This window comes from Notolepis coatsorum (assembly GCF_963971535.1).
Source record: "Notolepis coatsorum genome assembly, chromosome: 19".
Lineage (NCBI taxonomy): Eukaryota > Metazoa > Chordata > Actinopteri > Aulopiformes > Paralepididae > Notolepis > Notolepis coatsorum.
This window is the reverse complement of record NC_140183.1, coordinates 84,695,968-84,723,251: the sequence shown is the minus strand read 5'-3', so window position 1 is coordinate 84,723,251 and position 27,284 is coordinate 84,695,968. Positions and strand designations below refer to the sequence as shown.

The 27,284-nt window shown below is 43.7% G+C and overlaps 2 protein-coding genes across 3 annotated transcripts in view; one reads left to right on the top strand and one right to left on the bottom strand.

Moving 5' to 3' along the window:
- Positions 1 to 927, top strand: part of cnot3a (CCR4-NOT transcription complex, subunit 3a) — a 57,025-nt gene extending 56,098 nt beyond the window's left edge. For both annotated transcript variants that reach the window (XM_084336405.1, XM_084336406.1), the window contains exon 19: positions 427 to 927. In XM_084336405.1, the coding sequence (XP_084192531.1) occupies positions 427 to 525 (99 nt within the window). In that variant the 3' untranslated portion in view covers positions 526 to 927. The remainder of the gene's footprint in view (positions 1 to 426) is intronic.
- A 3,611-nt stretch (positions 928 to 4,538) lies between these two features.
- prpf31 (PRP31 pre-mRNA processing factor 31 homolog (yeast)) overlaps positions 4,539 to 27,284 on the bottom strand; it is a 32,588-nt gene continuing 9,842 nt past the window's right edge. Inside the window, exons 9-14 of the mRNA XM_084336407.1 lie at positions 26,984 to 27,073; positions 13,007 to 13,134; positions 12,767 to 12,839; positions 11,898 to 12,026; positions 5,340 to 5,438; positions 4,539 to 5,002 (exon numbers count right to left, since the gene is read on the bottom strand). Of these exons, the coding sequence (XP_084192533.1) occupies positions 4,889 to 5,002; positions 5,340 to 5,438; positions 11,898 to 12,026; positions 12,767 to 12,839; positions 13,007 to 13,134; positions 26,984 to 27,073 (633 nt within the window). The 3' untranslated portion in view covers positions 4,539 to 4,888. The remainder of the gene's footprint in view (positions 5,003 to 5,339; positions 5,439 to 11,897; positions 12,027 to 12,766; positions 12,840 to 13,006; positions 13,135 to 26,983; positions 27,074 to 27,284) is intronic.

Here is a 27,284-nt window from a genome sequence, read left to right as displayed (position 1 = left end):
AAACGCTGGAAAATACAAGGTGAGAAAGTTGTCATATCAATTTTCCGCTAACGTTACTGTATCACTCCTTTAAAATCCACACATGAATCATGTGCAGCCGGGAAGTGAACGTTTTGCTGTGCGGATTTCAATGGCTTGTGAAGCGGAGAACTCCTACTCTGCTCATACTTATGGTAACGTTCACAAGGGTGAATTACCTATGATGCCCGGTGATGTTCAAACTAGTTTCAAGTCTCGTAGGAGTGTTTCTCCGCCCCTTTTCGACACCAATGGCAGTGGGAACTAGTAAGGTAGGCTGCCACAGAGATCTGCTAAAACGCACAGTCTTTTAACATTCCATGTCGCACATGGGTTGTATTGCATTCATCAACGTGATTGGTTCTTTTCGCTTTGTACCCCCCCATCCCCCACCCTCCCTTTCTTCAGGGCACTTACATTTACTTTGACTATGAAAAATGGGGCCAGAGGAAGAAGGAAGGGTTTACCTTTGAGTACAGGTACCTTGAAGACCGAGACCTGCAGTGACGGGACAGGGGGCGAGAGAAAGAGGGAGAAGGAGAGAGAGAAAACGTGCTGCTGTTGACATTCCGAGACTGAACTCCATACTGTGGATAGAGATTGTGATGTGTAGTAGAAGCTCCCTCTGCCTGTAAAGGGAGAGCGGTGTCTGTATAGGCTGCATCTCACAAGGATCCCCTGCCTCACGTGTAGCGCACTACGATTTCGACCAAATGATCCCGTCGCGTGGGGTCTGATTGAAAGCATTGCACTGCATGGGGAGGATTTCAGGGTTTGTCATTATGAGATCTGCGTTTGTGCCTGTGTGTGTGTGTGTGTGTGCACACACTCAGTATGTGGCATTAGGAAAGCCTACCCCATGCATGTTTCTCATGTTATGTTTTTGTTTTCATTTTATTATTCCCCCCCCCCCCCCCCTGTTTTTCAAAACAAATGATTTCTCTGTAACCCCCCCCCCCCCCCCCCCCCCCCCCAACATGAGCCTGGAAGCCTGACGCAAAGCAAACATAATTTTGGATTGAATTGAGTGAAAATTGCCCACGTTGTATTTCGCTGTAACCTGTTTAGAATGGGGGACTTATGGCGGATATTTTAGACATGGTGTGTTAGAACGGCTTCTTTTAAGGTCCTATGATGCCTGTTGAATATGGTCACTATTAGAGATAGTGAGCGATTATCAATAGTTTTATTGATATTGTCTTGGTCGATTTAAAAAAACGCTGAATTGAGTGACCACAGGGAGTCCTTATTGGACATGGATTAAATTGCTATGCAATTGAACTTGTCTCCGACTCCATCTCTTTACAAAATAAAATGTTTTAAAGTTTACCTGTAAAAGAAAACTGCATCATTTATTGGGGCATTTCATGTTTTGTGACATAAATATCTTAAAAAAACGAATAAAATTCAGATTTCAGAAATGAGTTTTGCCTGATCATGTTTATGGTTTACATTACCATAGAATTTAGTTCCACGACCCCGTCAAAGCAGAAGCATTCTCCTCCTAGTGAATGTATAGGTACTGCGTCCACAATTTCATGTAAAACTGAACCAGATCACCTCATAATCCTCTTGACAAGATATGGATAGTACTTGATAATAAAAGAGAAAAAAATGTGTCTCGAGTCATCTTCCTCCCACTCTTGGATAATAAGGCTCTTCTCATTCTTTTGTTGTTACCCTTCCTCCATGACTCACTCGATTATTTCACCTGTGTTTCAATCTTACCACCTGATATTTCAATTGAAAAAAAAAACTACAGTGAGTGCACTGATCAACTTTGTTTACATGTAGAGTGAAAAAAGAAAAGGCATGTACCAATCTTCTCTGGAAAGACCTGGTGGTGAATTTGAACCAGTGGGTTGGATGTGTGCAGATATAAAGAGAAACTGGTTCAGCTGCCGTGATTGTATCATGTGCCCCGGAGGAGCTAACGGCTGGATCTGCACGGAAAACGCAGAAAAACATTGATATTTAACCCTTTGTGTGCAGAGATCTGACGTCTGACTTACAACTGAGAAATTACAAAACTATTCATGTTGCAATGTTAAATCCAGCCGCTGAAACATTTGCAGTTCTCTTTTCAAATGGGTGGGAGAAAATATGTGAAAAGGAAATCGGAGCAAAGTTATGAGAGATTTGCCTTTTATAGATTCTATTTTTGGGCTTTCGAGAAAGGGAAGGTCAGATAGAATTGCTTAATAAAAATGTGAATTTCAAGATAAATATTTACAGGTTCTTATTTACTTGTCAAGGTTCTGCATGGGAGACGTCATAATATGGGGTTACAAACAGGATTGTAAAATTTCAATAAATACTTTTCAGATATTACAAGTCAATGTGTGTGGTGTGGTTTCATTGTTTGCTAAATGATATGTAGTTATCTTAAAAGCAACGTGAGGACCACACTACAAGATGTTTGTGTTACTTCCAGGCTGAATGAATTGAAACGAGGGCCCATGATGGTATAGTGTTTTACCCTTTCACTACCAGACAGTCTACAGTGAAAGTAGTGTAGTAGTGAAAGGGTTAAGAAACCTTGCCGGCCTGGGATGCAGTCCTGCCAAAGCCTTCTCTTCGGTGTCTCCCTCTTACTATTGTCTCAAACACACAATACTAGTCATCTGCTCACTCCTTAATAAAATAATTACTAGTGTTACAAAGGGTCAGATTAAACCGAATATATATATTTATTGCTTGAGATATATTGTATAGTATTTGTATATCGCCTGATATCCCTTGTATATTCTTTGTACATATACACGGAATATCCCTTTACCTAGTACAGGCCAGACCATAATATTCGTTCTCCTATTGGACAGCGATCCCCTAGGCGCCAACGGCCATACCCCCAATGTCTAGTTCAAAGTCACCGCTAAAACATGTCTCAACATGCCCAGATTTGCGCAGGAATACGAGACAGAAATGAGGTTGGCACTAGATTATTCATCTTACGTATAAATACGTCGCAGGTGGATACAGAAGCACTTACCGTACTTTTCAGACTATAAGCTGCGGCTTTTTTCCCCATTTTTCGACCCTGCGGCTTATATAACGGTGCGGCTTATATGTGGACAAAACCCGAAAATCGAAATATTGCTTTTTTTACTGCATTGAAATGTTATTTATCTGTTCCCTTATTTGCTAAACTTAATACAATTTGTAAATTAGTTAATGTTATTTGTCCGACAGTATTGTGTCCCAATGGGAGTCATTCTCTGTAGAGGTGGGAACTTAAAGCTCAATATAAGAACGGCCATGCACCACCACTCACAGAATCGAGAAAGAGCAATCAATCTGTCAATCCTTTCCGCGTCCGGGTGAGGTTTCCCGTGTTGAGTCAAATTAAGCCGCAGGCTCCACTCCTTACATATGGTAATTAAACATTAAAACGCATGCGGCTTATAGTCCAGTGCGGCTTATATATGTACACATCATTCAATTTAGCTGCTGCGGCTTATAGTCAGGTGCGGCTTATAGTGCGAAAAGTACAGTAGTCTTAGTTACCCTCAAACGAGTTAACCCAACAGGTTGAAGCCTTCACCACGAGTCAACAACCAAGTGAAGTGAGCAACTTTGCGTCTAAATAGAGCACTTATAACCGCGTGCGAATAGGATAGTAAAAGTGTCAGAGCTTAGTGAAATAACGTCAAGTTCGACCTAGTTAATGTGAAGTACCGTGCACCGGAGAATCTACACCGGTGAATGCAGAGCCTTTTCCAGCTGGATTATTGCTTTGGTACCGTGGCTGCTGGAGCAGAGAACCCGTGAGGAGCATCACTCGAGCCCGTCTCTAGGAGAGGCTGGCTGGCTTTCACCTATGCTGCACGCATACTTGGATTATAGCTGCTGCTTTCGTCTGCCGATCGAGGGGAGTACATGTACCGCCTCCCGTAGCTGGAGCTTATTGATTCCCCGTTGGTCCGGACTTTTGCATTCGAACATTCCTCCCCCTGCTGGCTTACAACCGGAGGGAACCCCTTAGCATCTCCAGCTGACCTACGAGTGTGCCTTATATAATTCTTATGCTACAGGTGGTATTAATTATCCCCTTCGTAATATGCTTATGGCCTTACGCTCTTGACCTATTCATGCACATTCTTCGCCTTACAAGCGCAACTCTCAATCTTAATAAATGTAAGATAATCTTGGTGCTCTTCTAATAAACAGTACTTTCTTGTTAAGCCGTGTTATTGTGGGGGTGTTCATCTCATATACCTGTGTACTGTATGGCCAGTAGTAATGTACATAACGCAGTAGTGGTTTAATGATACCATACTTATTCAATACAGTCAGGGAATTGTACCCCTCAGTTACAACTAGTCTTATGTCTTTCATTTTATTAAGATGGGCCAAAAATGATAAGAATAAAACAATGAATACAGAAAGAAGCACAACGTGTCATAAGTTTACAATCTGGATAAAATACTATCAAAAATGTTGATGCGGGAGGAACTAGTTTGTGTGCGTTTTCCATCATGGCTTCACATCTGCTCACTCCTTAATAAAATAATTACTAGTCTTATGTCTTTCATTTTATTAAGGTGGGCCAAAAATGATAAGAATAAAACAATGAATACAGAAAGAAGCACAACGTGTCATAAGTTTACAATCTGGATAAAATACTATCAAAAATGTTGATGCGGGAGGAACTAGTTTGTGTGCGTTTTCCATCATGGCTTCACATCTGCTCACTCCTTAATAAAATAATTACTAGTCTTATGTCTTTCATTTTATTAAGGTGGGCCAAAAATTATAAGAATAAAACAATGAATACAGAAAGAAGCACAACGTGTCATAAGTTTACAATCTGGATAAAATACTATCAAAAATGTTGATGCGGGAGGAACTAGTTTGTGTGCGTTTTCCATCATGGCTTCTCTTCTTTCTTGACCTTGAGGAACTCCGCCATGTTAGAGAAGTATTTCTGGTTGGCCTCAGCCACCTTCTGCTCTGCAGCCCTTGGGTTCACAATCTCCAGCCCCTGAAGGAGAGGAAGAGGGTTGTTAGAGCACACACACATACTTCCAGATGTTAAGATGTTTTTTTGTAATTTCTTGTCTACAAAAACCAAACAAGACGGATTCATACATACACAGTATACATACACACACACACACATCAGGATCACACTGAGAATTGTTATTTTTAAATATATATTTTGACATTTATATTATCATTGTTACACACGCACACTAAAAAAAAAGAGGTTGTCCAGCCATGGGACAGGTGTCCACACCCATAGGAGCCCCCACCCCCTGGGTTCCAGAGCGTATAGCCTTATGGGACATTTGATGTAAGATCCACACCGCACCCCTTACCTGGAGAGGAGTGAAAGCGACGCTGGAGCTGGTTCCTGAGGAGCGGTCTCTGACTGTGGACTTTCCTCCGTACGTCATGCTCTGCTTCTGCAGCGTGCGCTGTTGGGCGAGACAACAGGAGAACATGTTACATTAACAGGAGAACATTAACTCGTTTCGTGAGTTTATAATTTTGTTGTCTTCTAGATTACCGGTAGACATAACATATAGCCTATTATTATCTTTATAATTAACTTATATCATGTGGCCAGCCTTTGTTCTATGCCACCATTAATGAAACAACAGAGTTAGACGAAGCAATATTCCCATGGGTTGGTGGGTGTGATATAACTTACAAGCTAACCAGTAACCACCACAGAATCGAAATGTCACCCAGTCCTGCAATGCCGAGCAGTCCCTTTCACACAGACTGTGGGTTTGCCGCTGGGGGCGAACTCAGCCCGGAAATGTCACCATACCTGAAGCCAGCATAATGCTGCATCAACTTTGATCCCCCCATTCCGTGTTTGCCCTTTCACACAGAACGGCATCGACATAATGGGGTAAGATTCCCGGCTTTAACACTTTCAGTGCCCACCACGTGATAACACGTGTTATCAGCCCGACGCCTGAATGCCCACCACGACAATTAGAGTGTTATTTTTTTATTAGCGATCTGAATTCATATTTCATCAATCGAGTCTCCCGTTGGTAAACCAGCCCCATCAGGAGCTCAGATGTGAAAAAACCGCCCCCCTATCGTCTCCCAGATGGTAATGCACCCTTTTGGAATGGACTCAATGAAAATGGATGAGAAAAGAAAAATCAGGAATCCACATTCTACTTCTCAGGCATGAGAAGGCATCCGAGCCGATCGGATTCATTGTGGACCATCAGAACAGCGTGGAATATGTGTTTACAGTATGTAGCGTTGGATCAATAAAAGCGATCGATTTTTGGAATGGCGATCAGGAATTGGAATGATCTTTTTGGCGAACATCTGATCTGAGGTAAGGAATCTATTTTACAAGTCTTGGTATAATCAGAGTTGTATTCGCTGAGACCTCAGCGTTCGCCCTATGTGTGTGTGGGCGATGGCTTTGAGGAAATCAGAGAATCGATTTTTCAGATCGCCTATATAGCGTGCATACGTACACATACTATCGATAATCTAGCGTTTATTTGAAAACGATTCATATATAGGCCGAAAAATGACAACGTATTATTCCAGTACAGGGCGTTTATCATGGAATATTTTTATTTTCCTTGAAAACGAGGGCTTTTCAAAATGCTATAAAACGAAAATGAACCGATAAAAAAACAATCCGCTTGACAATGTTGACTGGAAAACGAGTCATTGATAAGCGACGGGCAGATTAGACACATAGCCATAATTTAAAACATAGATTAGGCGTTATTAACGCTAACATTGAAGTGGATGGTGGGCATTCAAGCACTAAATCGTGCGCCCCCTGCTGGGACTGAAAGTTAAGAAGCAGTGTGAAAACGGCTTTTGAGAGTAGATTATGCAGTTAAAGAAATTCCATGCTGAATGAGTCATTTCCAGAAAGCTGACATCTCTGGTAAATACTAGATTAAAAGAGAATTGCACGTGGGAAACGATTTTACAGATTTGTCAATTAAATCAACTAACTGATTCATGGGCGGCTAAGTGGCGCAGTGGGCAAGGCGCTCGCCACTAACGCAGGAGATGCTGGGTTGGTGCGCCTGTACAGCAGAATCAGGAAGTATCGGGGGCAGTGTGAGCCTCCCACGCGTTCCTCCTCGCCACTGAGAGATCGCGCTGTAAAGGTGAAAAGATGTGACGGCTGCCTCCTCGTGTACCGGAGGGGACACGTGATGCAAGGCTTCGTCCACATTGCAGCCGACCAGTGGGAGGCATGGTCTAACAACGTTCGAGACAGGAGAGGGTAGAATTGGATAATACGAAATTGGGATGGGAGAAAAATAGAAAATGGGGAGAAAAGGTAGATAAAAAAAAAACGAAGTGATTCATTTAGGAGTATTACTCACCAAAGAACTTTAGCCAAGAACAGCCCTAGTAACGGTGTATGAGCTATTAAAGATGCATTATAAAACAGGCTTACATTTAATACATACTATACATTTAAATGTAATCATATTTTTTTTTATTCTCTTTTTCTCAGCCTGATTTTCTATGCTTTTTCCTCCCATCCCAATTTAGTCGTTATGCCAATTCCCCCCCTCCCCTACCTGGTCGTTGTGCGCATGTTCCCCCTACTGGTCGGTACAAGGGAACCCTGAAGTCTACCACATGCTTCCTCCGACACATGTGGAGACAGCCAGCGGCTCTCTTTTCACCTGGCAGCAAGGACTCTCATTGGTGAAGTGTAACGTGTGGGTTGTCACGCTGCCTTCACCACTTCCTGCCTTTCGCTGAGCAGGCGCCCAGACCTGACCTGTAGGTGTCGCTGTCCACAACGTCAGATTACCACCCACGACTTCCCTCCCGCTAACTCAGCCAAACGAGTTAGTATGACGATCGACACAAGCCGCAGACAATGCTGACTCCGGGAGTCGAGACCGCAGCCTCTTGCATTGGTGACGAGCGCAATCTCCGCTACGCCACCCGACCTTAATTTAAATGTAATTATGAAGTGATTTAGAAACTGCCACAATGTTATAATTTAGTTTGGTTATACAATATCAGACATTATGAATATCTAATACTTGCATGCATGCGTTATATTTAAGCAATAATACACAAGAGGGAGTGCTATATATACCGTACTTTTCGCACTATAAGCCGCACCTGACTATAAGCCGCAGCAGCTAAATTGAATGATGTATACATATATAAGCCGCACTGGACTATAAGCCGCAGGTGTTTTAATGTTTAATTACCATATGTAATTAGCATTGGGACACAATACTGTTGGACAAATAACAAGAAACTGTGCTGCAGTCTCATGCATGAGGCCAGAGGCCTAGTGTATTACTGCTATCATACAACAGTTTTATCAACCATTTTATAGTTTTATTTGTATTTTGCTAGCATATAAACCAGAACAAAGACACATAGTGGCATGGATGCTAAGTGATGCAGCCTTCAAGGGGGTAGCTGCAGTTCTCGCTTTACGGTCCATAGGACGTGGATTTAATGTGTTCTTGTAGAGAACAGGATTAACACACAGGCACATGAGTCACTAGTACTACTCTACATCTAGGACGACAATGTAGAAAGAGCCGAAAACACTGTTGGATGCTTTGAGCCCTTTCTTTCCTCCTCATATTACCAAATATGCAACAGTGAATGTAAATACGCAACCTATAAATACAACACTGCTTTGCCAGCACAACACACACAGTTCCCGATATCTGTGGGCAGCAGGTGAGGGACACCTTTCTGCTCTCTAAAATAGCTAACTACAGCTCTAAAAATACTCCAGATATAAATGCAATAGTAGGCTACACTATGTCAACACCATGTTGTTTTAACTAAAGAGATTCGCTGAAAGAAATAATTTTCTAATGCATAGATGTAACCAACTACAATACAATTATCACCCAGGAGAAGACGGCCAGTGCTGCTCATCCAAGCCATACTAGACGGTACCTGATGGGGGCAAGAGACACTCCTCCCCTCGTTTAATAGGCAACAGTGAACTCAAGAATACGTCACCTACAGCAGGGGTTCCCAAACTTTTCAGGCCGGGGCCCAGAAAATAAGGCGTCAGAGAGCCGCGGCCCAATGCACATCGTCTGGCTTTTTTTTTTTTTTTTTTGCCAGTCGACCGATTTTTTAAGCCAAATATCACTTCAATCCTATTAAGTTAGTTCAAGTTAGTTATTCATTTATATGTGCTATTTATGAGAGGGCTAACTTGTTGCAAAATAATAATGATAATAATAATAATAGCCTCATTAAGATACTATTGTTGCTTCGGTTGTTTTCAGCGTTTTATGTGCATAATCTGTTATTTAGTTTGAAATGTTCGTTGAAATAAGTAGATTTTTCGTTTTTGTTTATTTATTAAGTTAATATAAAACCATATAGTCACATTTTAGAATACAATAGAATAGAATTTTAGAATACAACTAGAAACACTGTCCTGGCCTGCTTCTAAGTTCAGTGGCCTGACAAAAAAAATTAAAATAAAAAAAATAAAAATAAAAAAATAAAAAATAAAAAAAATGTTTTTTTTTTATTTTTTTATTTATTTTTTTTTAATCATCTCGCGGCCCACCCGTGGCTGCTCGCGGCCCACCTTTGGGTCGCGACCCCGACTTTGGGAACCACTGACCTACAGTACAATGTGAAGCTGTAAGTAAGCGGGTCCAAGCTAGCAAACTTCCAGCAACAAAGATATGCGAAAACTGTGCCATTTGGAGTTACAATGTCATTTAAGAGTGGCAATAAATTAACATTAGCCCATAATCAATACAGCATGAGATGAAACCAGCTACAGTCAGAAGTATAACCTCCCAATCAATAGTTAATATTAAAGAGGGGAATGCTACCCATTTTAAGAATTCCCATATATTCTTCCTGTGCCCCCCAGGACAGTTAATTCAGTTATGTTCTTCCTGTGTCCCCCAGGACAGATTAGTCAGCATGTTCTTCCTGTGCCCCAGGACAGTTCAGTCAGTATGTTCTTCCTGTGCCCCAGGACAGTTCAGTCAGTATGTTCTTCCTGTGCCCCAGGACAGTTCAGTCAGTATGTTCTTCCTGTGCCCCAGGACAGTTCAGTCAGTATGTTCTTCCTGTGCCCCAGGACAGTTCAGTCAGTATGTTCTTCCTGTGCCCCAGGACAGTTCAGTCAGTATGTTCTTCCTGTGCCCCAGGACAGTTCAGTCAGTATGTTCTTCCTGTGCCCCAGGACAGTTCAGTCAGTATGTTCTTCCTGTGCCCCAGGACAGTTCAGTCAGTATGTTCTTCCTGTGCCCCAGGACAGTTCAGTCAGTATGTTCTTCCTGTGCCCCAGGACAGTTCAGTCAGTATGTTCTTCCTGTGCCCCAGGACAGTTCAGTCAGTATGTTCTTCCTGTGCCCCAGGACAGTTCAGTCAGTATGCTGTTCCTGTGCCCCAGGAGAGTTCAGTCAGTATGTTCTTCCTGTGCCCCAGGACAGTTCAGTCAGTATGTTCTTCCTGTGCCCCAGGACAGTTCAGTCAGTATGTTCTTCCTGTGCCCCAGGACAGTTCAGTCAGTATGTTCTTCCTGTGCCCCAGGACAGTTCAGTCAGTATGTTCTTCCTGTGCCCCAGGACAGTTCAGTCAGTATGTTCTTCCTGTGCCCCAGGACAGTTCAGTCAGTATGTTCTTCCTGTGCCCCAGGACAGTTCAGTCAGTATGTTCTTCCTGTGCCCCAGGACAGTTCAGTCAGTATGTTCTTCCTGTGCCCCAGGACAGTTCAGTCAGTATGCTGTTCCTGTGCCCCAGGAGAGTTCAGTCAGTATGTTCTTCCTGTGCCCCAGGACAGTTCAGTCAGTATGTTCTTCCTGTGCTCCAGGACAGTTCAGTCAGTATGTTCTTCCTGTGCTCCAGGACAGTTCAGTCAGTATGTTCTTCCTGTGCTCCAGGACAGTTCAGTCAGTATGTTCTTCCTGTGCTCCAGGACAGTTCAGTCATTATGTTCTTCCTGTGCTCCAGGACAGTTCAGTCAGTATGTTCTTCCTGTGCTCCAGGACAGTTCAGTCAGTATGTTCTTCCTGTGCTCCAGGACAGTTCAGTCAGTATGTTCTTCCTGTGTCTCAGGACAGTTCAGTCAGTATGTTCTTCCTGTGCTCCAGGACAGTTCAGTCAGTATGTTCTTCCTGTGCCCCAGGACAGTTCAGTCAGTATGTTCTTCCTGTGCTCCAGGACAGTTCAGTCAGTATGTTCTTCCTGTGTCTCAGGACAGTTCAGTCAGTATGTTCTTCCTGTGCTCCAGGACAGTTCAGTCAGTATGTTCTTCCTGTGCCCCAGAACAGTTCAGTCAGTATTTGTAAACACGCACCACTCTCTCCTAAAGCTGAAACTCCTACATGAACCCTCCAATCTGTGATGCAACTGGGATGCTCAGTAGACGATGAATGAGGCCCTGACTTTATGAGGCCATAAAGTGGGGTTTTAATTCTGGTTCAGACCTTCTAGCAAGGCTAGATTATACTATATGTATAGTTTGCAATGCTGCACAATTCTTGCTAAAAATGAGTCACGATTTTTCTCTGTAAGAATTGAGATGATCACGATTCTCTCACACGATTCTTATTTTTTTTCAATAAAATCATTTATTGCACTCTTTCAGACAACATAACATATATCAAAGTGCTTGACTTAAAAGTATCTTTTAACATACAAAATAACTCAAGTCAGAATCGTCATAATTTTAAAAAGTTATGTAAAAAATAAAAAAAATAAACATTTTTAAATTAAAGAAAAATAGTCATCATTTAGAAATGAGATTGCATAGGTCTATGAATCGAGATCGCGATTTTATTTCGATTAATCGTGCAGCCCTAATAGTTTGTTGTTGAAACTGAAAATTACTGACTGAATTAATTAATTCATGAAGTTAGTGACATTACTAGCAAATCCCAATGTGAGGTCTCGTTTACCTGGAGGGATTTAGAGATCCTGGACTTGGTGGCCTCGTTGACCTGAGCCTGTCTGACACGCCCACTGCCACTCTTCCCCAGCTGGCCCAGGCTGAAGCCCAGATCCTCCTGATAGGCATCATCTTCAATCTGAAACAACACAATAGATTACAAATATATTGTCATCATACAGCATAAGTACAGTACAATGAAAGGAGGTTTGTCACCCAACCAGAGTGCAAATGTAGCAGTAAAGTGCAACAGCAAGATACAATGTACACTAACAGGTGATTAAACTGGGTACAAATTAGTACTAGTGATGTATGTACAGAGTTGTAGTATAATAAATAAAGACAGTAGGACTACTAGGTAGGGGTGTAACGGTACACAAAAACCACGGTTCGGTACGTACCTCAGTTTTGAAGTCGCGGTTCGGTACGGGTTTTCGGTACAGTGGGGGAAAGTTTGGCTTTTCATGTTCCACTCAGGGGTGATGTAGTGTGCAGTAACTAATTGTACTTGTAGGGCTGTCAACGAATATGCTACCGAAAACCCGTACCGAACCGTGACTTCAAAACCGAGGTACGTACCGAACCATGGTGTTGGTGTACCGTTACACCCCTGACTACTACTGACCAGCAGCATAACTAGTAAGAGTAGGATATAGTAAAGGACTATGCAGGCAAGTACAGGTGAAGATGGGTATATGCCGTGAGAATAAATGCATAATTACATACAACATTATATCAGGTATATAAAGAATTATGGTATATAAAGCAAGGTCACATGACACATTATTTTCTCCTACTTATACTTCCTTTCCAATGATATAATAGTATCATCTAAAAAAAGAAAAAAAACATTCAGAATAAACACAACAATCTGCTGACCTCTGCAAACGTCATCCTGTTGGCGTGTTTCCTGATTTCAGTCAATCCAAGACGCTCCTTCATCTTACGATACCTTCGGGAAGAGAGGTCAGTTCAGGTGAACAGTCGTAGCTCATGTTTATGGTAGTCTAGCCCGGGTCTGCACAAAGTAGGGCTCGCAGGACAAATTGCAGTAATCCTTTATATTGGAGGCCTATTGAAAAGGTCCATTAGTGTGAATAGCAGAGAGCGGTTCCATACCTCCTGCCACCTCGCTTCTTCCTCTGCCCGTCCAGAGGGGCTGGCAGGGGCTTGACCTGCTTGACTGGTGGAGGTTCTTGCCATTTATCAAACTTCCTCTCTATCTCCTCCTTCAGGTCATAGCCCACCTGTGTTAATGGAAAGTAGGTAGGTAGGTCAGACATGCAAATAAATAAAAATGCACACCCGTGTTGATGGAGTGACAGCCGACGAGATACAGCACACTTTTAGCTTCGATACCGTGAAACTTTAATTAACCCTTTCACTACCACACTACCAAATTGTTTACCCTTTCACTGCGACAATACAGAAGGTTAACCCTTTCACTGCCACACGACAACGGGGTTAACCATTTCACTGCCACACTACAGAAGGTTAACCATCTGTAGTGTGGTAGTGAAAGGGTTAACATTCTGTAGTGTGGTAGTGAAAGGGTTAAGAGGCGAGTCCCATATAGATACCCGTCCCGTTTACTGGCTGGATGGGGAGACACGTTTTGACAAATAAAAGCCGGTCTCAATTAGAAGCCAGGTCTACATTAACCCATTCTTCGCCAGGCATTGTACCCTTCTTATACCATCCTCTGCCAGCTCTATTTGTCTATGGAGATGTTCACCTTCTTTGCATGGCTATAACTTTTTAAATTGTATTGCTAAATTGACATTACTATGGCCCATTCAACATCAATTATCGTTCAGGGTGTAGGAACGTTTTACTTTTTCATTCACACATTCATACTAAAATACTCTAGAGTATAAATATGTTTTTATCGTTTTCTGCTGTATTTCATAGAACGTGAGATATAGCCATTTATGCATATATTAGATCATCAAATGCAGTCTGATAGCGATTGACGCCAGATAAAAAATGTCAACTGTACATGATCCTAGACGTTATGACTTATTCATCTGATGTTGACCGGAGGGGGGGGGGGGGAAGTCGTTTATAATTCCGTGGCCCACGTTACATAATTTATGCAGTATGGGTGATATATATATCAGAGCAGTTTGTATGGTTAATAATAATCAAAAACGCTGAAACTCACCGCAGCTTCCTCTTACCGTTGGGTGATCAGCGTGGAGCAAAAAGATCGCCATTATGGGATGTTGATCTAGATGAACCATTTACGGGTTGTATAATACTATATACGTCCAAATAACGTTGTTTATTGAGTTATGGCAATGGATCGATTATCCAGTGTGTCGAGATGGAGTCCCGGGAGCTATAGCGAGTGGCGGACGGAATAGGGGGGACACCAAGCACTTCCGGCCCCACTTCCGGTTTGGTAACTCGCCGATCGGCCACCAGGTGGGGTTATTGAAGTGCTGGAGAGTTGAGTGGAGATCTACAGCACCAGTCATGGCTCCGTGGGTGAAATGTGAATACCATGACGAAAATTTGAAATATTGATCTCGATGACGTCGTAATCCGTTATTGGCAGATTAACACTTTGGCTGCCATGAAACGTGTTTTGACGTCATTCCCGGCCATGCTCAAGTTGCCGGAGGACGCTGTACAGCGTCCTTATATCAATATTTCAAAAATCTGCGATCGGATTCATATGTCCCCTCCGCTGGCCTGAGATCCACCAGCAGGACCCACTGAGCTCTCTGGCGGTTCAGGAGCGCCATCTGGTGGCCGATCGGCGCAATCGCTTAACAGGATGTGCCATAGAGGTTGTGCTAGACGTCCGTATTACTTCCGGGCACTCGCTATAGGTCCCGGGACTCTGGCTCGTCACGCTACACAGTGATCGATTGCCAATAACTCGATAAACAACATGATTTGGACGTATATACCATTATACAAGCTGGAGATGGACCGGGTAAATTTACATCCCATAATAAGATTTCTACTCTACGATGATCGCCCAACGGCGCGCGGAGACTGGGGTGAGTTTTAGCGTGTAACGTTACCGTCTTCGATACTAACTGCTATTATCAACATTTGACCCACATTAGATGATTGGTATAACGCTGCCCACGGAATTATAAACGCCCCCTAGCCCATCCGGTCAACATCAGATGGCATGTAGTAACTTCTAGAAGTACGTCTAGTTGGAATTTTTTATATCGCGCTGATTGCCATAAAACTGTATTGCATCATCAATATAATGCATGTGGGGCTATAGATCACGTTCTGGAGAAAGCTGCAGAAAGAGATGAAAACATACTTATACATTAGACCATACTTTACTATGAATATGTGAATGAAAAAGTTTAACGTTGCTACACAATGAACAATACCATGTCATGAATTTAACCCAAGGCAACCAAAGTGTTTTAAGCATGGCGAGGAATGACGTCTTAATCCGTCAATGGCGGAAATGGGTTAATTGTTTATTTGGTTGTCAGACGCTGCGAAGCAATACATTTTTTTACTTGACCTGAAATTCAAGACGGTAAAAAGGCCAGACTGTGTGGTGGCTGCATGATAAATCGCAAAAAAAATTAAATCAAAAATTTTTATAAAAACTTTTTGAATCTTTTTTTATTTTAATTTAACCAGGAAGTCCCATTGAGATACAAGATCGGTTTGGGAGAGGAGGTAAGGGGTTTTAGATTGTGTGTTGTGAAGTTTAGACTTCAGAGAGAGAGAGTAAAGTACAGAAAAAAAGGTACCGTTGGGTACCGGTATCGATTCCCAGGTAAAAAGATAAAATTTCAGGCTCGGTGTCCTGAAAAGACCCACCGCGTAGGCCAGATGCAAGCCGCATTTTACAATAAACCTCTGTGGGGCTGCTTAAAAAATATAGATTATAATCGAAAATGTTATCGCAATCGCAATATCAGTCAGAAAAATCGCAATTAGATTATTTCTCAATATCGTGCACTGGTGGAAGGAAGCTTATTACAATCATGTGATTGATTATGGTGATGTGTTATATATGAATGCCTCTGCTCACTGTCTCCACATGCTGGATAGCGTGTATCATGGGGCTCTGAGATTTATTACAAACTGTGGATCTCGTACTCACCATTGTGTATTATATTCAAAAGTGAACTGGCCTTCCTTATGTGCACGTCGGCTCAGTCATTGGTATGTTTTGATTTACAAGGCCATTCTTGGTATGGTTCCGATTTATTTATAGTCTCTTTTAAATTTGAATGGTGGAAATGACGATCTCCGTTCAAAGGATTTTCTGCACTTTGCCAGACAGCAGCACTGTGACAGACAGACAGCAGCAGCACTGTGACAGACAGACAGCAGCAGCACTGTGACAGACAGACAGCAGCAGCACTGTGACAGACAGACAGCAGCACTGTGACAGACAGACAGCAGCAGCACTGTGACAGACAGACAGACAGCAGCACTGTGACAGACAGACAGCAGCACTGTGACAGACAGACAGCAGCAGCACTGTGACAGACAGACAGCAGCACTGTGACAGACAGACAGCAGCAGCACTGTGACAGACAGACAGCAGCACTGTGACAGACAGACAGCAGCAGCACTGTGACAGACAGACAGCAGCAGCACTGTGACAGACAGACAGCAGCAGCACTGTGACAGACAGACAGACAGCAGCACTGTGACAGACAGACAGCAGCAGCACTGTGACAGACAGACAGCAGCAGCACTGTGACAGACAGACAGCAGCAGCACTGTGACAGACAGAAGCACTGTGACAGACAGACAGCAGCAGCACTGTGACAGACAGACAGCAGCACTGTGACAGACAGACAGCAGCAGCACTGTGACAGACAGACAGCAGCAGCACTGTGACAGACAGACAGCAGCACTGTGACAGAAAGACAGCAGCAGCACTGTGACAGACAGACAGCAGCAGCACTGTGACAGACAGACAGCAGCACTGTGACAGACAGACAGCAGCAGCACTGTGACAGACAGACAGCAGCAGCACTGTGACAGACAGACAGCAGCAGCACTGTGACAGACAGACAGCAGCAGCACTGTGACAGACAGACAGCAGCAGCACTGTGACAGACAGACAGCAGCAGCACTGTGACAGACAGACAGCAGCACTGTGACAGACAGACAGACAGCAGCACTGTGACAGACAGACAGCAGCAGCACTGTGACAGACAGACAGCAGCAGCACTGTGACAGACAGACAGCAGCACTGTGACAGACAGACAGCAGCAGCACTGTGACAGACAGACAGCAGCAGCACTGTGACAGACAGACAGCAGCACTGTGACAGACAGACAGCAGCAGCACTGTGACAGACAGACAGCAGCACTGTGACAGACAGACAGCAGCAGCACTGTGACAGACAGACAGCAGCAGCACTGTGACAGACAGACAGCAGCAGCACTGTGACAGACAGACAGCAGCAGCACTGTGACAGACAGACAGCAGCACTGTGACAGACAGACAGCAGCAGCACTGTGACAGACAGACAGCAGCAGCACTGTGACAGACAGACAGCAGCACTGTGACAGACAGCAGCAGCACTGTGACAGACAGACAGCAGCAGCACTGTGACAGACAGACAGCAGCAGCACTGTGACAGACAGACAGCAGCAGCACTGTGACAGACAGACAGACAGCAGCACTGTGACAGACAGACAGCAGCAGCACTGTGACAGACAGACAGCAGCACTGACAGACAGACAGCAGCAGCACTGTGACAGACAGACAGCAGCACTGTGACAGACAGACAGCAGCAGCACTGTGACAGACAGACAGCAGCAGCACTGTGACAGACAGACAGACAGACAGCAGCACTGTGACAGACAGACAGCAGCAGCACTGTGACAGACAGACAGACAGCAGCACTGTGACAGACAGACAGCAGCAGCACTGTGACAGACAGACAGCAGCAGCACTGTGACAGACAGACAGACAGACAGCAGCACTGTGACAGACAGACAGCAGCAGCACTGTGACAGACAGACAGCAGCAGCACTGTGACAGACAGACAGCAGCAGCACTGTGACAGACAGACAGCAGCAGCACTGTGACAGACAGACAGCAGCAGCACTGTGACAGACAGACAGCAGCAGCACTGTGACAGACAGACAGCAGCACTGTGACAGACAGACAGCAGCAGCACTGTGACAGACAGACAGCAGCACTGTGACAGACAGACAGCAGCACTGTGACAGACAGACAGCAGCAGCACTGTGACAGACAGCAGCAGCAGCACTGTGACAGACAGACAGCAGCAGCACTGTGACAGACAGACAGCAGCACTGTGACAGACAGACAGACAGCAGCACTGTGACAGACAGACAGCAGCACTGTGACAGACAGACAGCAGCAGCACTGTGACAGACAGACAGCAGCAGCACTGTGACAGACAGACAGCAGCACTGTGACAGACAGACAGCAGCAGCACTGTGACAGACAGCAGCAGCAGCACTGTGACAGACAGACAGCAGCAGCACTGTGACAGACAGACAGCAGCACTGTGACAGACAGACAGCAGCAGCACTGTGACAGACAGCAGCAGCACTGTGACAGACAGACAGCAGCACTGTGACAGACAGACAGCAGCAGCACTGTGACAGACAGACAGCAGCAGCACTGTGACAGACAGACAGCAGCAGCACTGTGACAGACAGACAGCAGCACTGTGACAGACAGCAGCAGCACTGTGACAGACAGACAGCAGCACTGTGACAGACAGACAGCAGCACTGTGACAGACAGACAGCAGCACTGTGACAGACAGCAGCAGCAGCACTGTGACAGACAGACAGCAGCAGCACTGTGACAGACAGACAGACAGCAGCACTGTGACAGACAGACAGCAGCAGCACTGTGACAGACAGACAGCAGCAGCACTGTGACAGACAGACAGCAGCAGCACTGTGACAGACAGCAGCACTGTGACAGACAGCAGCAGCACTGTGACAGACAGACAGCAGCAGCACTGTGACAGACAGACAGCAGCAGCACTGTGACAGACAGACAGCAGCAGCACTGTGACAGACAGACAGCAGCAGCACTGTGACAGACAGACAGCAGCAGCACTGTGACAGACAGACAGCAGCAGCACTGTGACAGACAGACAGCAGCAGCACTGTGACAGACAGACAGCAGCAGCACTGTGACAGACAGACAGCAGCAGCACTGTGACAGACAGACAGCAGCACTGTGACAGACAGACAGCAGCAGCACTGTGACAGACAGACAGCAGCAGCACTGTGACAGACAGCAGCACTGTGACAGACAGACAGACAGCAGCACTGTGACAGACAGACAGACAGCAGCACTGTGACAGACAGACAGCAGCAGCACTGTGACAGACAGACAGCAGCAGCACTGTGACAGACAGCAGCAGCACTGTGACAGACAGACAGCAGCACTGTGACAGACAGACAGCAGCAGCACTGTGACAGACAGCAGCAGCACTGTGACAGACAGACAGCAGCAGCACTGTGACAGACAGACAGCAGCACTGTGACAGACAGACAGCAGCAGCACTGTGACAGACAGACAGCAGCACTGTGACAGACAGACAGCAGCAGCACTGTGACAGACAGACAGCACTGTGACAGACAGACAGCAGCAGCACTGTGACACAGACAGCAGCAGCACTGTGACAGACAGACAGCAGCAGCACTGTGACAGACAGACAGCAGCAGCACTGTGACAGACAGACAGGCAGCAGCACTGTGACAGACAGACAGACAGCAGCACTGTGACAGACAGCAGCAGCAGCAGCACTGTGACAGACAGACAGACAGCAGCACTGTGACAGACAGACAGACAGCAGCACTGTGACAGACAGCAGCAGCACTGTGACAGACAGACAGCAGCACTGTGACAGACAGACAGACAGCAGCACTGTGACAGACAGCAGCAGCACTGTGACAGACAGACAGACAGCAGCACTGTGACAGACAGCAGCAGCAGCACTGTGACAGACAGACAGACAGCAGCACTGTGACAGACAGACAGACAGCAGCACTGTGACAGACAGACAGCAGCACTGTGACAGACAGCAGCAGCAGCACTGTGACAGACAGACAGACAGCAGCACTGTGACAGACAGACAGACAGCAGCACTGTGACAGACAGCAGCAGCACTGTGACAGACAGACAGACAGCAGCACTGTGACAGACAGACAGACAGCAGCACTGTCCTGCACAGTGAGCTGCCGTGTGTGTGTTCTCATTTCTCTCTACATTCACTAGCACCATCTCACAAAGCGAGATCAAATAGATTATTCGTAATCGATATGTTGTTCGATAGTAATATTCATACTGGTTTGAATAAAATATTTGATAGTATTTCCTATCTTTGCTGAGCAAGAATTTAGCATGCATCAATAGCTTAAAAAAAAAAAAAAAAAAAAAACTAACCTTCTTACCGTCTTCTACTATCATGCACTCTTATTATGTGACCCGGCACCAGGGTTCGAAATTAACGGGGGCTTGGGGCATAATGCCCTTGAAAATGGACAAAATGCCCTCGAAAATCAGTTAAGGGGGGCACTTAATGCCCCCGACAGTTTACTAATTATATATATATATTTATCCGGTAATGGAGCGTCTGTGTATCGTACGGTTCAGATGACACGCAAATAAAAAAATTAATTTGGCGGAGCCGGTGTTCTGCACTGGCTGCAGGCAGCACTGCAGCCAGCCAGGTGCTAGTCAGTTTGTGTAAAAATGGCACGCACAATATAAATCAATCTTCATTACGACTTTAAAAACAGCCATTAACATTACATAGGCCTACACACATCTTGCCATAGCGTTAGCAGTTTGTAAACACAATGCACGTTTTAACTATGGTAGCCCGACGCAGCCCGCAAGCTAATACTGTAGTCAATGAAATGTCACCGTAGCTACTAGCTACTGTAGCAGAGGAGGAAATGAGAGTCTGAGAGGCGGGGTGTTTAAAGACAATGATAGGCGTTTATTCAACATCCAAGAAGGCTAACATACAACTGTGTTTTACTAACTCCAACCGGGACTATTGTTGCTTTCGCGCTGCTTGTTGATGTTATGAACTCCTCCTAACGTGACCGGAGCTGAAGGTGCCTGTAAAGTGTCACAGCCAACTAGTGACACTGGTTATTATGACATCCTGTTCTTATATATGATTATGAGGAATGTCTGTAGATTATGGACTGTGGACTCGGGAACAGTAACTTGTGTACACTACAATATCTTGCGTGATCCTGGAGAATGGAATCAATACAATAGGTTTATTGTATATATTTGTTTTAAATCTAGGCATAGGTTACTATAGGTGTCTAGATGTGATATGTATTCTGGCTGGTAATGCCCAGTCAGAAAGGAATTGAGAAGAAACACGGCAGAAACGCGGAATGGAAGAGTTAGCCCTTGTTTTATATATGATTGGAGCCATGTATGTGACCTGTATATTCTTTATACACTTTAAAACTATGTTACAGTTAATGTGCAGTCGGAATGGAGGCAGAAGCCTTTTTTGATAAGTGCAGTCTGATAAGTTAGAGGGGGGGGAATGTGCTCTCTCTATCTGTGGCCTTGAGCTAAGAGCAGGCCCGAGCTGAGAGCAGGTTGGCACATGTTAACTCTTGCCTGTCCTGCCTGCATAGAGTAAAACATGTAACCAATGATTGGTACAGGTATATTGTATATATATATATATATACACAATATATACAATACAATATATATTGTATATTGTATATAGTACAGGTATATTGTATATTGTACACTACACAGGCAGGCCAGTTCTTCCCTCTCAATACTGACTGGAGCCCAGAGGAATGTACGGAGTCTCTCTGCTCCAGAGGGACTTTCCACTCTGTTACTGTTACAATTACTTTTTAAGTTACAAATCAGTGGAGTAGACGGCAGCCAATGACAACTAGGAGGGGAGGAGAGTTGGTCATTGTGTAGTGTACGTTGGTTGGCTAGTGAAATGACATCACGGTGATATCACTGTTTTTGGGCCAATAGAACAGAGGTCTTGACATGATATAAAATTCGAGAGACCAGAATTTCAGAGTTTTCCATGGCAGGCACAAGCCGTGTCAGGCTATTGCGATCTTGGAGATAAGATGATTTGTTTTATATAATCTTTTAAACTGTAATGAATATTTCCAATACAGTCCTTTTTTGTACCTTTCTAAATAAAAACAGCTTTTTATAATATCTTTTGAATCCTTGGACTGATTTCTGCCAGCAATGTGCCATGATGCCAGCCAACGCCCTGATTTCCTATGGAGGGTGACTATGAATGTACTGTAACCTAATACAGATTGAATCAATTGACTGGTTAATGCTTTTCAGCTAAAAGATATATATTATATATATATATATATATGCTATGTACTGTATAAATAATGTACATGGCAATGTTTGTTGTTTGCGGGTTCCGGTATCTCTGTGTCCGACGGACTGTCGAGTTATGTGGGAAATCAATCGTCTAAATCACTGCAGGATTGGATGGTCGGTCCCGCTGGCCGAGGAGGAGAGGGGGACAGGAGGTACTGGGGCGTGCAAACAATGATTACGTGTTAGTACGCTAATGTTACATTATTAACAGTGATAATACTTATTAAAAGAGTATTAATACAACCAAGCTTTCAAATGAGCAGTATTACACGCCCTTTCGTAAAATGATGATAATAATGATGATGATGATGATAATAATATTATTTTTATTATAGGCATATAAGAGTTCTCCTAGACATAGATTAACAACTCTTCATACTTACATTTCATATCAACTGGAGATAACTAGAACAGTGACTTGAAGTAATCTTGACAGAAATAGTAATTGACTCGAGAACTTGGCGAGTTTAGCACCTCGCCGGGGATATCGAGCGGCCACGGGTTTATATCTCGAGTAGGTGATTGAGATATATAGAGACTACCTGTAGCTCTTATCAGTGCCACACGCTAAAATGTCCGTGGGGACCCGGCGCCAACCCATAGATAGTTCCAACTCACCGAATTACGTAATCCACCACAGTTGCACTCAATATTTAAATAATGTTAGTCTAAATAAATGTAGACAGAAACGTAATAATTTCAAGCAGAAAACGAATCTTTCCATTAAGAACTGACAATCAGGGAATTTAAACATGGTTGACATTGTTTTTGTGTGTTTATATTAATTAAAGAAAGGAAAGTCTAGTGCTGGCTGAGCATATTGTTTGTTTGCACTAAGTTAATACTTTGACAAATGTAGCCTATATTTTTCAGTCAGTTCGGTCTTTGTGTGCCAAACATTATTTAAGGCTGTAAACCTTTTATTTTATTTTTAATAAATGAGAAGCATGTTTAGATTAGAGTGTTAAATTTTTTAATAAAAATTAACGTATATCGAACTGAAAACCGTGACCCCAAAATCATGATACGAACCAAACCGTCCATTTTGTGAACCGTCCCACCCCTACCGTTTATCATAAAAATTCAGTGCCCCCGAAATACAAAAAAAGCCCCCGAAAATCAATTAAGGGGGGCAAAAAAAGCCATTGATTTTTTTTTTTAATTTCTAACCCTGCCCGGCACAGTCTAACCCGTCTTGTTAAGGAGCTCACTATTCCTCAGAAAACCCCAAAATGTTGCACAATTCAGAAATAGGTTGAAATGGAGATATTGGCAATTCTGAGTGCTTTGAAATGTTCTCTATAAGTCTCCTTATTTGCAAAACTTAATACGACTTGTAAGTTTTATCGAATTATTGTTCGATTTTCCTTGCTGTGTGAAAAAACGACAGTTGCGTCTGAGGGGAGTGGCTACTGGCTAAGTACTTCGTCGGGACGCACAGAAATGAGGAGAGGAGACTCACCAAAATCCATACCCAGACAACGGGGCCAGTACTTTGTTGGTGGTGTGAAAATATGCAGAGAAACATAATTATCTTTGGAACCGTTTGTGTTCAATTGTATCTGAATCGGGAGATGATCTTCTCGGTTACAATTTAAAGTGTATTTCTCTGTCGCACAAAAGCTGGCTAGCAGTCGCATTGAATAATCGACTCCAGTACGCGCAAGTCTGTAAGCTTGCGCATAACGGAGTATAGAGAGAAGGCTCTATAGCAGAGGTCCCCAACCATCGGGTCACGGACTGGTACCTGGCCGTGGATCATTTGGTACCGGGCCACAAAGAAAGAATAAAGTTGTTTAAAAGGAAATGCATTTTATTTATTAGTCTTCCGGGTATTTTACCAGGGGGCGAAATTAACTTTTTGACTCACCGGCCAGTGGCGGGTAGATGGGAAGAATCTACCCGCCAAGCATATTTCTTATCTGCCAACTTTTTTTTGATTAAAAAAACTATTATTTTATATAATTTATTTTTTAATAAAATATATATATTATATAATCACACTTGTAGTTGTATTATCTGCGAGACATCGCCACCTCGCTGTCTGCAAACAGCTCCACTGTCTGTGTGTATACTCTAGTGGCCTCCAGCTCCAGCAAGGATTCTCCGGCGCTGCAGCTGGACCCTAAACTCTACATTCAGCATGAAAGGATTCTCCTGCGCTCCAGCTGGACCCTATTCAGCAGCCCTCATGCGATGTAAGCCAGGGGCTCGAATACGCATGTTGTAGGACATTGATGTCAGGAGCTATCTGTAGCTACTGCTGGATGGCGTTGGGACAACGCCTCTGAACTATTTAGTTTACTGGGACATTTCGTAGCGACTAGTGAGCTAACGTGGGCTAACATGAGCTACCTAGCCAACGGAGGTATTATGCCCTGGACACTTGCTGGAGCAGTTGTTGATGTCGGGAGCTATCAGTAGCTAGCCGGCTGGATAACGTTACACAATGCCTCATGTATTAAACTAAAAGTGAATAGTTGACATTTTGTAACAGTAGGTAACATTAGCTCACGGAGGTCCCTCTGACTAGACTAACGTCACGGTGACTGTCCTCTGTTTACATGCAGCATACAGAAACAGGTGCGGGAGGGGTAGGAGCAGCAGTGTGCGCTGCGTGTCTGTGCTGAGACAGCGAGTGAGAACTCCGCTCAGAATTGGATCATGATTTTCGGTTTTCACATGACTATTTGATTGCCCGCCACACGGCGGGCAGACCCCTCAGTGGGAGGCGCCAAACGTAAAAACTGCCCGCAAATGGCGGGCTTTAATTTCGCCCCCTGTATTTTACTGTGAAAAATTGCCACTTCTGCCCTCACCGCACTCTTTCGTAAAATAAGTCTCCTGCCATAATGCTCTCCTTCGCGTAATTCACTCGCAGCTCGGGCTGTGGTTGTGTAGAGATATGATCATAATCAGGTTTTTATGCATCCGAGTCTCCCGAACACATAGAGACAGCGTACGCTGATCTATGGTAACTTTCACGCACCTACCAGTGAATGCCTCTTACCTGGAAAAGGTGTTAGGTGTGGGAGGAGTTAGATGGCAACGGCCAGTGGGTATTTGTAGTTCTGCATGCATCTTAAGAGAACAGCCAACAGCCCCTTTGAAGCTCTGTAGCTCAAAACATCTTTATTATTATGTTATCATCTTTGTTAACACTTTCAGTGCCAACGACGAGATTTCTCATTAGTTCATGCCAACCGTTGAGTGCCAGCCGACAAAGAGATCTAGTTTTTAAAATCGTTATTTTTTTTATTATCGATTTCCATTCATTTTTCATCAATCTAGCCTCACGTTACCAGTGGGGATCTGTCTGAGCTCAAAGAGGGAAAATACCGCCCCCTATCGTCACTCCGGATGGTACTGCACCCCATTGGATTGGATTGAATGAAACGCAAAGTCCTGCTTCCACATTTTACTTGTCAGACAAGTAACCGGAGACGATCCAAGTCATTGGCCACCACCAGAACAGCGTTTCCAGTACCCAGCGTTGGATCAATAAACGCGATCGATATTTGGAATGGTGATCAGGAATTGGAATAATCTTTTTGGAGAACATCTGATTTGAGGTAAGGAATCTATTTTACCAGTCTTGGGATAATCAGAGCTATTTTCACCTATATATCAGTGTGTGCCATATGTGTGTATGTGTGTGTGCGATCAGGAAATAAGATAATTGATTTTTCAGCCTGCTTCTATAGCGTGCATAAGTACACATATACTATCGATAATCTAGCGTTTAATGAAAACGATTCATAAATAGGCCGAAAAATGACGTGTTTTGTGTATTCCAGTAAAGGGTGTTTATCACAGAATATTTTTTTCTGAAACTTAAAAACAAGCGTTTTTCAAAATGGTATAAAACGGAAATGAACCGATTAAAAAACAATCCGTTTCTACAATGTTGACTGCAAACAGTCATTGATAAGCGACGGCCATATTAGACAGCCATAATTTAAGATATAGTTTATGCGTTCGCAAATATGAGAGCTCTTGTCATTGAATAGAGCGGTGGCACGCAACAGGGTTCCTAGGCACCGCATGGCTGGCACGGAAAGTGTTAATAAGACGGATTGAAAAAGAAATTGAAGCTTGCTTAATAAGACCCCATTATCTGTGCCTGGTCACATATACTAATGTGTATCTACTACTATATGCACTCAACACTGCAGCACCCAAGTTTCAGCACTGTTTGATGAACTTTGTTACTTAGCTGAAAGAGTTGTACCGTTCCTGCTGACTTGTCATACAGAACTTGTAAGTCGCTTTGGATAAAAGAGTCAGCTAAATGACCAAATGTAAAGGAATTAAAGGCCTGTCCCAAATATTGGCGCTTGAATTTTGTGATTGAAGCAAATAAAGGCTTGGGCTACTAAATTAAGTTTTATGGTATATGAATTTATTAAGATGTTAATGAAGATTATAGGATTATATTGTGATGAAATCATGGTATTGAGATATTGTGACCCACAATTATGTTTTCTGAAGTGATAATAACAACTGTGTGAATCTCACAGTTCAATGAGATTAATATCAACTGGATTACATAAATCGTGATTTCACACATGTGAGCAGATATTGCGATACATCGATCGGGAAAATTATGTTTATCATGATAATATCTTCCATATCGCCCAGTGCTCATAGCTATGAGTGTGGCTACTCTTATCCAGTTTAAATTGTTTTACCTAAAATTGATATGTGTCTGCCTCTTATTGACCCTCACCTTGCCGGAAGCTGTCTCGTGGAAGCTGTCTACTCTGGAAGCCAGAGTGCACTTTGCAGACACCAGACGAGCAGCCTTCTTCCTCAGGTCCTAAAAGGCAAACATGGCAAGTGGTAGACAATTAACTGCTGCACAATGATAAAAAATAAAATAAAAAAGCAAGACTATGTACTGGGGCAGAGTGTTGAATACTATGTACTAGGGCAGAGGGTTGAATACTATGTACTGGGGCAGAGGCTTGAATACTATGTACTGGGGCAGAGGGTTGAATACTATGTACTGGGGCAGAGGCTTGAATACT